At 61.7% G+C, this 13,723-nt stretch overlaps 1 protein-coding gene across 1 annotated transcript in view; it reads right to left on the bottom strand.

Moving 5' to 3' along the window:
- Positions 1 to 2,132: 2,132 nt before the first annotated feature.
- Positions 2,133 to 13,723, bottom strand: part of Rbfox3 (RNA binding protein, fox-1 homolog (C. elegans) 3) — a 19,889-nt gene continuing 8,298 nt past the window's right edge. Inside the window, exons 2-10 of the mRNA XM_013036336.1 lie at positions 12,487 to 12,540; positions 11,633 to 11,725; positions 10,386 to 10,446; positions 6,906 to 6,959; positions 6,656 to 6,788; positions 6,114 to 6,153; positions 5,088 to 5,146; positions 3,790 to 3,868; positions 2,133 to 2,177 (exon numbers count right to left, since the gene is read on the bottom strand). Coding sequence (XP_012891790.1) covers positions 2,133 to 2,177; positions 3,790 to 3,868; positions 5,088 to 5,146; positions 6,114 to 6,153; positions 6,656 to 6,788; positions 6,906 to 6,959; positions 10,386 to 10,446; positions 11,633 to 11,725; positions 12,487 to 12,540 — 618 coding nt within the window. The remainder of the gene's footprint in view (positions 2,178 to 3,789; positions 3,869 to 5,087; positions 5,147 to 6,113; positions 6,154 to 6,655; positions 6,789 to 6,905; positions 6,960 to 10,385; positions 10,447 to 11,632; positions 11,726 to 12,486; positions 12,541 to 13,723) is intronic.

Raw genomic sequence — 13,723 nt, 5'->3', positions numbered from 1 at the left:
CCCCTGCTCCCTCTGCCTGCCCAGGGAACAACTGGCGTCCAGCTGGCCTCCTGGGTGGCAGTGGGGCCGGCCCAGGCCTCCCCCATCCTTTGCTCTTGCCTGTGGCCATCCACAGCCATAGCACCACAACTTCCAGCCTGGATGCTGCCAGGTGCTGGCCTGTCCATCGCCGCCCCTGCTCCCCAGCAGGAGTGAGCCCCACGGGGAGGGCTGGCTCCCGGTGGGCGGCAGGAGGCTGGCCTTCAGCCCCACAGGTCCACAGGGCCCCCTCTGGGAAGGGAGATGGTGGCTAAGGGCAAGTCCTTTGCTTCAGGGTCCTGCTGGGCGGGCTTCCTTCACTCACGCTGGGGGGGGAAGGGGGGGTGGCAGGGCCAAGGGTGCCCTGGAGTTCTGGAGCCACGTCAGCCCTTGCGTTGGAGGAGGACCCCAGGGCTGCTGGTTGGACGGCCAAGGGCGCGGGCAGCACGCGTGACCAGGCCTCGCTGGAGCCCTGGGGACAAGGCCCCTCCCCACACCCAACCCCTCGAGGGCCTGGCGCCTCCCTTTCTGCTCAGCCGGGCTGCTGACCCTGAGTCCTGGGAGTGGGGGTGGGAAAGGAAGACTGGATAGAAAGTGGAGTCCCCGCCCCGCCGTCTCTTCCACGCGCCCCCGCCGGGCCACGCTCCCTCCGTGGGTGCCGGACCAGGACCTGGACGTGGTTGGATGCCTCTTGGTTTGGTTATTTTTGTTGTTGTTGTTGTTGCTTGGATCTTTAACATCTTTTTTTTGTTGTTTTGTTTTTTGTTTTGTGATTTTTTTTTGTTTTTTGTTTTGTTTTTACCCTTCATGGTCCGAGAAGGAAACGGTGGAAGGTTTCACTACAACAGAAACAGAAAGGCAGGGCTTGCGGTTTCTCAGGAGCAGCTGCAGGTGGGGGGAGGGGGGGCACATGACCACTGGCCCCAGCCTGGCCTGAAGTCCCATTGTCCCCTAGCTCCAGGCTTCTGGGACCCCACCACCTACTGCAAGCTAGGTCTACAGCCACGCCCTCTTCCGGGATGGGTGTGGCTGAATGGAGGGAGATCTGTGGCCAGTCTGGATGGGGGGGGTGCGAAGGGGGGGAGGAAGGCAGCCTGGCCAGATGACTGGACTGGGCAGTGGGCGGGGCATGGTCAGGCTGAGCGCATGGGCTCGGGTGAGAGGGGGCACACCCCTGGGTGACAGCCTTGCCCCTCCGACCCCTCCAGAGCGGCCTGCACCTCTCCCACGTGTGTCCCGGGGCCGACCCTTGGAGGAGCTGTCACCTGACCGACCCACCCGCTAGTGGTCAGGTCCATGTGTCTCCTCCGGCCCTCCGCAGGGCCGGAGAGATCCCACGGCCTCACAGCTCTGCACATCCTCTCTAGACGAGTCTGTGGTGGATCTGGGGGGGCCGAGGAAGGCATCACCCGCTCACTCCCATTTTCTGGAATGGACATTGGTATAAAGGTGCCTGGGGGCAGGGCATTTCTTTCCACACTTCTAATTCTCACCATGACACCCCCCCCACCAGTCCCCCAGCACCGTTTGCACATCAAGCAGCGTGTTTGTGACAACCAGGGCGGGAAACATTGTCAGTAAAATTTAATCAGCAATAGGAGCTTCGGCCGAGTGGGGCCTGGGAGGGTGGAGGTGGTTACTGAGATCCCTGCAGAAGGTCGGACAGGAGCCTGTCCAGACTAGGAAACCCGCCGAAAAGAGGCGAGCCCTGGCTGCGTGCTGTAATCGCTCGCTGCTCACCGGCAGCTGAGCCCTGCAGGGGCTGGCCGAGGGGCCCTGGGGGCGGCCGGGCTGGTGTCTGGGGAGCTGTGCGGGGCCTGGCTGCCCTCCCAGCCTGCCCTGCTGTGTGTATACCATACCTGCAGAGGCTCGGGAAGTACAACATCAACAAAGCCAAGATAGGAAACCAAGGTTCAGACAGACAGGAAAAACCAGGGTCAAAGACACATACAGCGTCAGGGGCGGGGCGGAGGTAAAAAAACAAAAATCTATGGATTTAGAGTCGCAGAGGGTCAGGGGTGCACTGTCCTCTCGGTGGCGGGCCTGGTGTTTGGGCTGTAGGGTGTGGTTTGGAATAGGCAGTAGTGTGAATGCTGTTAGGGGCGGGTCTCTTGCTAGTAGGGGGTGAACCGGCTGTACCCTCCTCGGCAGAGGCTAGCCTGCAACATCAAAGATGAAAAACAGCCAATCAGTACCGCCTATGGGTAGTGGGGAGAAAAAGCCAAAAGAAAAAGGAAAAAAAAAAAAGGGAAAACAGAAAAGAAATGGCTAAATCCCGCTTCCTTTTTCCCCTTCTAGGAGGTTCCTCGGGGAAGACTGGGCCTTGGTTGTCATGACAACAGGGGGGGTGGGCCAGCGTGGAGCAGTGGGGGTCTGGGGAGGGGCGAGTAGGTAGGGGAGCCCTGGGGCCGTCAGCCAACAGGGCTCCTGGCACGGAAGCTTCTGAGCCATCTCTGGGCCGCGTCTTGGGACTCCTCGTGGAGAGCATCCCAGCTCGAGCCCCTTCTCCTCATCCAGGGATGCTGACTGGGTTTTCGGGGGCCGCTGGACCCACTCCCCTTCGGGGGGGAGGGGACACTCATTCTGTAGCCCACCCTGTGCTCTCGAGGCCTCCAGGGGCCCGGCCAGGGAGCATGTGGGGTGCTCTCCTTCTCACACATGGCTGGGACACCCCCAGGCAGGGAGGAGCCACCGGATCCTCCTGCTCCGCCCACTAGTTTTGCCAGAAAATGGGGGAAAGATGGCAAATGCAAGAGAGGAAAAGTTGTGGGGGGGCGGGGTAGGAAATCTTAAAAGTCAGGAGTGCTGTCAGCTCAGGTGGTAGCTGGGATGCCCAGCGGCCTGCGGCCCCCAGCCCCAACCTCAGCACCGCATGGAGAAGGCTAGTCACTCCCCCGAGCCACAGCCTCCTCCCGGAGCCTGCTCGGGGCATCTGCGGCTCGCTAAAAATTAAAAAGCAAAGGGAGTTGAGGCAAGTTGATGAGGGAGCACTCCACACCGGGGGGAGGGAAAAAATGCACAGGGCCTCGTCACTGCCCCCGAAATGTTTTCATCTTTGATGCTGGATGCCAAGCTAGCTAAAAACAGACTGACACCCTGTGGGTAGGGCAGGCACAAGGACCGGGTGTGCACTGGACGTAGATCTGGGGGTACAGAGGGGCTGGGCTGTGTGTGTCCAAAGCCGGTCATGCACACACACACACGCACACACACATGCACACATACACGCCAGCCTGCACGGTCCAGCAGCGAGGCACCCCCCCCCCCACTCTGTCATTGTCTCTCTTTGACCCGCAGCAGCCGGGCAGGGCCCCTGGGGAGGAGGTACTCCCTGCCCCACACCAAGACCCTGGAGCCCCAAACGATGCCAGGACGACGAAGAGAAACAATGGGGAGCCCTGGCCCTCTCCCCGTGTGAGAATAGAGGGCGAGGGCTGGCTCAGACACGGCACAGAGGGGAAATCAGGTCACACCCGCCCAGTCTGCAGAGCCGCTGAGCCGGGGCCACGGGGTTTGGATAGGACTCTGGTCAAGGGCGCAGGAAGATGGGGGTCCCATGGGGGTGTTGCGTGGCTCATCATCTGGTCAGACCTGCCTTCCCTCCTTTTTCAAAAGAGAGGGGTGGAAGCCTCCCCCAGGACGCCCGTACAGCCACAAACCTTCCCAAGCCTCCAGGGAGAGACCCCCTCTCTCCTGAGCACCTGACCCGCTCCCTGGCTGCAGCCAGCTCCCCATCTCTTCATCAGGGCCGGGAAGCGCCCGCCTCCTTACCATGGTTCCAATGCTGTAGGTCGCCGTGGGGCCGATGGTGTGGTGGTAGGGGTCAGCAGCTGCATAGACTCTGCCATAACTATGGGAAGAGCGTGGGGGAGAGGGCGCGGGCAGGTGAGGGGCGTGAACCCCAGATCACCCCGCGCCGGCATTCATCTGGAGAGCCCACCGCCTCCTTCCCTCACCAGGCCCTCCTTATTCAGTCTGTCCTTCCTTTCTGCCTGGAAGGAAGTTTCTGGAACCCTACAGGTCATCCTTTCAGTACAGCCGGTGTAGGGGGTTGTGTGTCCTGCTCAGAGCCTCATGGAGATCTTTTTCTTTTCTTTTCTTTTTTGGTACTGGGGATCGAACCCAGGATGTTGCACTTGCTAGGTAAGTGCTTTGCCACTGAGCTACATCCCAGCCCCGTCATGGAGATCTTCACTGTACAGCTCAGGAGGGGTCAGAGTCCATGCACAGAACGGCAAGGCTAGGGACCTTGGGGGCGGGGAGGAATGCTGCCGCCGCGGTGTCCACTCAGGTTATTGTGCAGTGACAGCCTCCCAAGAGGACAGGACTACAGAAGTGGAGGTGTGGCTCAAGTGGTAGAGGACCAGCCTTGACAGAAAAAGCCAAGCGCAAGTGCAAGGCCCTGAGTTCAAGCCCCAGTTCCATCTCTCTCTCTCTCACATACACATCTACACACAAGAGGACAGGATTAGGTGTAGGGCCCTGAGGACCACACGCACACCTGGGAGGTGGCTCATGGACAGGTCAGGTGTCCCCCGGGCCAGGGGGGCCATGTGGATGAGAGGGACACGTAGATGGCTACAGCATGGCCCAAAAGGTGCTAGGTCAGACACGAAGAGGAAAGGAAGCCAGCCACCACGGCCTTCCCCCGGGCCCTTGGAGTAGAGGCTGACCCCAGATGACACACACGCACGCTCTGCCGACCCTGGTCCACCCTATCCCACAGGAGGAGGGGGGGTGGCCTTTCCTCCTCGGAGCTGTGGGGTTTCAGTCCAGCGAATACTGTTTCTGGAGGTCAAACTGAGGATCATAACTACTATGCTGGGTGTCAGACCTCAGGGCGGGAAATCACCAGCAGCTCCTGGGGGGCTCTCACCATTGTCCCCCTCACACAAGTAAGGAAATGACTGACATTGGGCTCGTTGGTCCCAGGGTCTGACCCCCACGTGGACCTGGCTCGGGAAGTCCTGAGTGGTGGCCAGCACTTCCTGTCTGGGTGCCCAGCCCTCCGGGGACCCTGGACCAGCTCCCCACCGATGCCCAAGCCTGGCTTGTGGTCCCGGCCTCACCTGTCGCTGTAAGCGGCTGCTGCTGTGGGCTGAGCGTATCTGTAGGCTGCGTAGCCTCCCTGCAGAACGGGTGGGAAGGAGAGACGGCAGACAGACTCAGTGGGGCTGGCCCAGGGAGAGACTGGGTCAGGAAGACGGGGGGCGGGGGGTGGACACAGGAAAGGTTTAGGTGCTGCCTGGCCTGGGCACCTGGCTTCTGGTCTGAGGAACTGTCTAATGGCATGGCTTGAGGAAGGAGGGTCTGCAGCTCATGTCTTTCACATATTCACCCATTCACATGTTCTTAGGACCATTTGCACGTTTGGCAGACACTAGTGGGTACCCATTCTACCTCTGCCAGTGTGCTGGTTCTTGGCACATGGTATATGCCCCAAGACCCACCAACAGGTCAGCAACCCCAGACAGGCAAGGAGAACCCAGGGGTGATTCTGGACCCTGGGAAGGGTTAGGCCAGAGGGCTTCCTCAGGCACCCTAGATATCTTGGCCTTAGATTAGAGGCGGGGAGGGTGGGGGGGGGAGAATAGTTGAATTTCAGATGGCTGACCAGGACTTAGGTATGGCCGTGGGATCATTGGTGAGGGGCTCGGAGCCTTTCTGAATCAGAAAGGATGGTGGTCCACAGACCCCCTCTGGAGGGCGGAGACACAGGAGCCTGACATCTTGTGGGGTCTGCCTCTGGTTGCTCTCCGGGTCTCTACACTGGACAGCTGTGTGTTTAGGGGCTCACGTGTCCCACCAGAGGGTGGTTGGGTGTGGGAGAGCTTCCCACTGCCCCCACCATACATAACCTTGCGAACCGGACCTCATAGGACCATTGGGAGATGGATTTAGCACTCCCTCAATGAGCACAGGTACCCTAGACCAGGCTGTGCTGGGGTCTCCTGTGCTCTCTGTGCAGCCTGCTGCTCTGGATTCCTGGGTCCCAAGGGTGGGAGGAGGTAAGGCCTTGAGGGGAGACACTGACTTCTCATGGAGACAAAAAAAATTGTTCCTGACTCCCTCCCCTTCTCCAGGGCTACACTTACATAAATCTCAGCACCATAAAATCCATCCTGATACACGACCCTGGAAGCAAACGGACAAGAGAGTGGTGGGCACGCTGGAGAGGCGGGGTAGGCCGGCTCCGGAGGCTGCTGAGGGAGGGGGCACGGCGCCAGCCCCGCCCACGGGACTGGCATTTTAACAAGCGTTTGCTCCAGTGCCCTGTTTGGTATAACAATAGAGTAACACCCTTGCTGATCGGCTCCTTTCTCCCCAAACCCAGGGGGCCCCTCGGTCCAACTTGTAAGCCCTCTCCCACCCCCCACCCTCCCATGCAGCTGACCCCCTTCAGGGGTGGATGGCCGTGCACCCTGGGGAAAAGGCCCAGCGGGGGCTCCCAGAAGCCCCTCATTGGACCTAAGGGAGGACAATGCCCCTGTTTAGCATCTGGACCAGATGAGTTCTGGAGTTCCCTCCCTGCCCCAGTTACTGAAAAGTCTGCCGGGACGGCCCCTCCCCTTTCCCCTTCCCCTGCCCCCCCCACCCCAGGGGTCTTCATCCAGCCTCTCCCCCTCCAGGTACTCACGCTCCGTAAGTTGGGATGGGAGGAGGAGGTGGTGCAGCTCGAAACGTATTATACACGGCCCGGCCCCGGCCCCGAAGGTGCGCGCCCCGGTAGGCAACCGCTGTGCCCGTGGTTGGGTAGGGGAAGCCGGTCACTGCATGGAAGGGGAGACAGAGAGGAGCTGGAGGAGGGACGGGGGCAGACGGCGGGTCTCGCCGGTCCCACCCCTGCTACTTCCCCATTCCACCTGCTCCAGCACCCTCATCTTTACCTGCATAGAATTCAGGCCCGTAGACGGCACCGACCACCGGGTTGAGCTTCCAGCCTGGGACGGAAACAGGGCACTCACTGGCTTTCTCAAGCCTTTTCCTAGCTCATCTTGGGCCTGGGACTCCCCCTCCCCACCCCCGCCTCCTCTGTGCCCCCCTCCTCCCTCCCCATCCATAGGCAGGGTCATGCCCAAGGCCTTTGCAGAGGGCTGAGGTGGGGGAGGCCAGGTGCCCAGCCCAGTTTGGATGCTGCAACCCCCCATGGCTGGAACAGCAGGGCCAATTCACTCCCCTCCTGCCCCTAGGCTCCCCTCAGTCCCAAGGAGAGTCCCAAACATCCAGGCACGGTTGGGGCGAGAGATTCTGTCTTGGGGATCTCTCCCCACCTCCTGCCTCAGTCTTCCTCCTGCTCCAAGTCCCTGGGGTGCCCCCTGTCATAGCTTCCCCTGCTTCCCCTACGGTCCCATGGTGGTCTTCCCAGAGGAGGGAGAAAGGGCCACCGGATTGGGGATAAGAGCAATGACAGCTGATAGTTCCTGTGTCCTCTGTGCTGCCACACGTAGGTCCCAAACCCATGGGGTCCTCACCCCCAGAAGCGGACGGCACACCCTTCCACTTCACCCACAGAGAGACAGAGGCAGGGCAAAGGCTGGAACTTTGGGACACAAGGACCTGAGCCCGCAGCCCCAGGCAGATCTGTTTCTTGCCCAGTCCCCAAGCCCCGCGGTGCCTCGGCCTTCCTGCATGGAGGGGTGTGTGCGGGGGCCCCTTCTCCCATGGGGGACCCAGGAGTGTAGGCAGACTCAGCCTTTCTATGGAAAGCAGCTTGCTTTCCGGTGTTCGGACAGCACCAACAGCCAGGGCTCAGCTCCCTGCTCAGCTCCCCCACCCCACGGCTGTCCTGTCTGTGCCCCTCCTGTCCGTCTGCACTGCGAGGAGGGACAGAGGGGACCTGGGTCAACTTGGGAGAGGGTGACAGCCAGATCATCCAGTGCCCAGGCCTGTCCCACCCTGGGGCAAACTCTACCCCCTTGTCTCCCATCGCCACATCTGAACGTCAGGGATGGGACTCTGGAATCTTCTATCCATCTGAGGGTAGAAGGGAAGAAGTGTTTCATCTGGAAAAACCTCCAAACCTCCCCCCGCCTCTCCTGCCCCCCCCAGACCTTTCTTAGCAAAATGTGCCCAACGGAGCAGAGAGGCCTGGGGCTGACCTGGGGCCTGTGTTCCCCAGGCTCCACCCCAACGGCACCCCCCCCCCACCGGACCCTTCCTGGATGAGATCCTTCCTGGCTGGTGTCTGCTTCGCAGATCAGAGCCCTTTCCCTGTTTCTCTGGCTTCCCGATGGCCCCTAACATGCTTCTGGCTCTCTGGATGCCTCCAGCAGTCACAGAGCTGCCCGAGAGCCACCTCCTGGGTGGTCCTTTGTTTCTCCTCTAAATAGAGACACTGACCCGGTGGGCTTGCTTCCTGCAGTGGTGAGGCCACCTTGAGTGACAAATGCCATGATTCTCGCTGTTATCACACCCTGGGGCCGCTCTAGGTCAGCCTGCAGGGAACACAGGCTGTCCCTTTGCAGCTTTGCAATTCTCTGTCTTTTTCTCTCTTTATACCGGGGCTTGAACTCAGGGTCTACTGGGCGCTGTCCCTGAACTTTTTGCTTAAGGGTGGTGCTCTACTACTTGAGCCACAGCTATACTTCCAGCTTTTTGGTGGTTAATTGGAGATAAAAGTCTCCTGGACTCTCCTGCTCTGGCTAGCTTCAAACCTCCACCCTCAGACCTTCCTCTTCTGAGTGGCTAGGATGACAAGTGTGAGCCACAGGCATCTGGCAGCTTTGTGTCTCTTGCCCTGGCCAGTGGAGGCCTTTAAGGGACACTGCACCAGAAGCAGGGGCAGGCAGGACCCTGCATCTGGCCTGCACTGGTGGCCAGCCCCCTGGGAGGCAGCGTAGAGCACAGCTGGTTGGCGCTGGACTCCTTTCTGCACAACACGCCCCTCATTCTCCAGTTCTGCCCAGAAAGGGCTGGCACAAGCCAGGCTCCTGGGCTGGGGGGTGGGCTGGGGGGAGCAGCAGGCTCCTCGGCAGCATCTGCAGCCGACACTTGGATGTGCAGAGGGACCTGAGGGACCTTTGGGGGCCCGTTTTCCAGGAGCCCCACGCTCTTCCTTCCCCTGCTGTCCCAGCCTAGGGTTCAGATAGAGAGTTACTAGGGACACCCAGCACACCGTATCTAGCATTCACACTGGCCCAGGCATCCAGCCATCCACATCAGACTGCCGAACAAGGCACCCCGTGGGGCCAGGTTCAAGTTCTCTAGGGGTTTGGTCCACGAGCCCAGGAGGTGGGGTTTTACTGGACTTAACGTGGACGCAGCACGTGAAGACGTGGTAGCTGACAAGCTGCTCCTCTGGGGGTGGGGTCACTCACACCACTGGAACCCACACGGGTCACTTGCTGGGCTGAGCTCCGGGACACAGGGGCTGTGGCCTTGTGAGGGCTCCCGCCACACTGCCCACAGGTTAAACACAGCCGCCCACAAGTCCCGCGTCCTGTCCACCCGACGGGAAAGTCTACTGCGTTTCCTCCTCTTCCAGAGCTGAGTTCCGGCAGCCACAGCCAGGAACTGCTCAGGGTGCTGACAAGCTGGGCAGCCACAAGTTTTCAGAAAGATTGGAGAAATCTGAGTTCTCACAGGAGTGGGAGGTGCGTGCACGCAATATTCCGGCCAGAGCATCTGCACGGACACCTGCACCAGCTCAGATTGCACGGCCAATCGGCCCCGGCTCCCACGGCGGACTTGGGCAGTAGTGGGGCCACACGCACAGCTGGGAGCGTACAGGGACCGTAGAGGCAGACCTCGTGCCCACCTGAGGACAGGTGGCCCACAAAGGCCCGTCCTGCAGTGGTGGTCAGCGCTGACAGCCCCCTAGCCGGAGCAGAGAGGGTCTGCAGGTACCAGCTGAGCTACAGCAACCCACACAGTGGCCCGGTGATCTGCCCACAGCCAGCACCTGACACCAGCAGACTCCCCTGGCAGGTGCACACACAGGGGGCCAGTGCCCCCACCACCCCTGTTCTTTACAATAGCACCCTCGCTCACTCAACACCAAGCACCCCGCACTGAGAGGTATTATTTGTCATTACACAGCTCCTGGGTGGTGGATGCCATATTCCTAGACAGGAAGCCTTGAACGAGCACAAGGGATCACACGGGGGTCTCTGCTGCCCCTGCCCCCAGCTAGTCCCTGTACACATGGGGGATCTATACTCTGTGGGTGCTCTTGTGAGAGCACTGGCCATGAGGGGGCGCTGTGTCGGCTGACCGCCTCCTCCCGAGTGGACAGGAACGGGAAGGCTGGGATAGCAAGCAGGGCGGAGGGATTTAGCAGGCAGGAAAGCTGGCCTGCAGAACCCTTTGCTCCCCTGAGCTGTCCAGCCACGCCCCTGCAGCCCCCAGGAGGACCCTTGGCTCCTTACCATTGGTGTAGGGGTTGCCGGTCTTCTTGTTGGTCATGACTCTGGCGGTGGCATTATTGACCTGTCCAGAGAAGGAAAGAGAAAAGGAGGGCATGCTTGTTCCTTGCAGGCCAGGTGGCCATCCCAGTCCTGCCCGTGTTTCCAGCCTCCCAGGGCCTCTGGGAGGGATGTTTCCAGGACCCAGGCCGCTGTCCAGCCTGGCCCAGATCCCTTCAACCCAGATCGCTGCGTTTGTGCTCGGCACAGGCCATCACAACAGCATCCCAGCCACTACTACAACCCTTAGGCCGAGCACTGTTCGCGAAGTGTTTCTGGGGCAGTCAACAGAGACCCTCCTGGGACCCTCAGAGCAGAGCACCCCTTTCCCCCCTGGGATTGGGGGCTTTGGCACCTCCAGCAGTGCGGGGGGGGGGGCGGCTGTAGGGTCAAGATAGAGCCAAGTCTTCTTTTCCAGACTTGTAAGTCAGATTGCCCAGGGGACACAAAGGACAGAGGACATGTAGGAGGGAGGAGGGCAGGGAGCGGTGGACACAGGGGTCCAGCTGTGGCCCTCAGGGCCCACAGGGCACTGGGCTGGGTTCGGTGGACTTTGGAGTGCCTTTAGCTTCTTAAACCTCCTCCTTCCCCCCAACCCCCGCCTGAGGCTAAGGCTCCTCCATCTCCCCCCCCCCCCCCCCCCCCCCCCCCCCCGTGAACCTGCACCTGCTGGAGACCCAGCCCTGGGACTCAGAGCCACACACCACACAGGGTGGGGGCAAGGAGAGGGAGAGGAGGAGCAGAGGCGCTGGGCAGGCCCCGCCCCATCTTCTTGCTGCCCTCTGACCACTTGCTGGTATGGAGCAGAGGCCGGAGTGAAAGAGGAGGGGACCAAGGGGGCAAAGTGTGGGCACTGGGCAGTGTGGTTGGTGGCAGGTCAGCCTCGGTACCCTAGGGGCCAGCCCCTCCCCCGTGGAGGACAGCCAGAACTGGCTGTGGCCTTTGCATGGGCCAGGCCTCACATGATTTCTGAGCCTGCTCCGTGTCTGGGCAGGGGCAGGGCCGCTCGAGGGGTGGAGGGCAGAGGTGGACCCCGGGTGAGTCAGGTGATGGCCGCAGCCAAAGCTCATGGGTGTGCGTGGGTGAGGTGACCCGTCCTCCCGCCGTGGAAGGCCCCGGCGGGCTGTCTGCGGGGCGGACCCTGGTGGGCCGATGGGGGACCCAGGGTGACAGACAGGTGCCACCCAGGACTCCCACACTTATCTGAGCACCTCAATTTTCCGTCCCTCTACGATCGTGCCATTCAGCTTCTCCCGGGCTCGGTCAGCATCTGAGCTAGTTTCAAAAGTTACAAACCCAAAACCCTGTGAGCAGAGGACAGACACGAGAAGACAGGATGAGGAGGAGCGCACACAGGAGGAGAGGGGGGAGCAGGGGGGGCAGGGCCACGGGGAGGGGCAGGGAAGGGGCGGGAGAGAGAGAGAGAGAAAGAGAAGGGGTCCAGTCAGGTGAGTGAAGGAGAGCTCCATGAAGCCAGAGGGGTGCCCGGGGTGGGGACCCTGGATGCGGGGGTGGGGGGTGGGAGGTGGACCCCAGGTGGGGGCAGCCGTGAGCCCAGCCTGAGCCCAGCCTGACCTGACTGCTTGGCACCTCCAGGGCACAGGCCAAAGCTACGAAGAGATGCTGACCCGGCCTCAGGATGGGGGGCCGAGGCTGGGCATCAAGACATGCGGGAGGGCCGCAGCCACACCCACCTTCGCCCTAGGAGCCCGGGGTGGGAGGGTTCGCCTTCCTGGAGGGGGCGGGGCCGGGCTGGCGTTTGCTGGCACCCTCCGGCCTGCCCACCCTGCACCCCTCCCCCAAGCCTCCAGGTCCTGGGGTGAGTGGCCGGGTGGGGGCAGGGGCCCAGGCCCAGGCCCTGGCAGCTCAGAGAGAAAAGGCAGCTTGGCGGCAACAACACAGACAGCTGGGGGCGAGGGCGGGAGAGCGGGGAGTACAAGCACCGGTGTTGCTCAGGGGTCCTCGGGCGCGGAGCTCTCCAGGAAGGAAACGCACGTTTCACAGGTTAGCCTGGCGGGACCTAGAGCCGGCGCTGTAATGGTGGCGGCCTCTGCACGGCACCCACCTTGGAGCCTCGCTCGTTAAAAATGATCTCCACGTCTAAAATTTTCCCGAATTGCTGCAGAGAGACAGAGGAAGAGAGAAAGAAGAGAGAGGAGAGGAGAGAGGAGAGGAGGAGAGGAGAGAGAGGAGGGAGAGGAGGGAGAGAGAGGGGGAAGGAGGGAGGGGGGAAGGAGGAGAGAGTGGGTTAAGACAGTGGTCTGTCCATTCCACTCCTGAGCCTAGCCCAGGCCCAGGGAAGTCCTCGTGCTCCTGGCGTGCTACGGGAGGGGAGACCCCCTGCTTGGCGTCTCCTGGAGGCCTGTGCCTTTCTCCAAAAGGGGCATTTTCTGCCAGCACGCTGGCTGATTGGGGGCAGTGGGAGGGTGACCCAGCACAAGGCTCCCAGGGACTTGGCACGGAGGGATGGAATGCTCAAGGTGTAACCCCCCCCCCCCCGCAGTCGACACTAACGGGTGAAGGTTTCCGGGAAGGAAGTCTGTCTACAGAGGATGTGGACAGGTCGAGGAAGGGTATGACCTGGGCCAGGGAGGACCCGGGGCCCCTGCACGGCTGCCCTGTGCTGAAGGGGGCCAGGCAGTGTGGCCAGAAGCCAGGCCCTCCTGTGGTACGGGACAGGCGGCCTGATTGGGATTCTCTGGCCTGTTTCCTGTCTGCTCTTTGGCTGCCCAGAGTCCTTCACTGACACACAAGGCCACAAACCTGCGAACCAGTCCTTGAGCCTCCCTTCCCCGGGCCTCGTTCTCCTGCAGCCTCCTGTGCGGGCAACTACAGGGAGCCCCCTCCACCTCGCTCACCCCTGAGACAGCGGAAGGGGACCTGGGGAGCTAGGAGCCACGCAGCAGGCTCCCGGGCCTCACTTCCCCCTGCACAGGGCCCCAGGGACCTGACACAGGCTGGTGCCCCACTGCCCCGCAGGTGCTTAGTGAGCGCCCACTGCTGCCTTCAGGGAGCCCTGGCCCAGGCGTCCGGCAGCCTTCCCAGGCCTCAGGACCCAGCGGGCTCGGCCTCTGTGGCATCTCGTGGTTCTAACTCCTGCCCCATCCCGTGAGTCTGAGGGAGGCCTGTCCTCTGATGGGGAGTGGGCTTCTGGGATGGACACCCACCCTGGTGCTGCTCTGGAGGGACTCTGGATTGCCTGACACCTCCCAGCTGTGTGGGAGAGGGCGAGAGCGTGCTGGGGCTTAGGAGGGCCTGAGCTGCCCAGCTGTGCGGCAGGCGCGGGGCGGGGGGGGGGGCAG

Source organism: Dipodomys ordii, unplaced genomic scaffold (genome assembly GCF_000151885.1).
Source record: "Dipodomys ordii isolate 6190 unplaced genomic scaffold, Dord_2.0 Scaffold7, whole genome shotgun sequence".
NCBI lineage: Eukaryota > Metazoa > Chordata > Mammalia > Rodentia > Heteromyidae > Dipodomys > Dipodomys ordii.
Note: the sequence above shows the minus strand (reverse complement) of the source record. Positions and strands in the feature narration are given on the sequence as shown.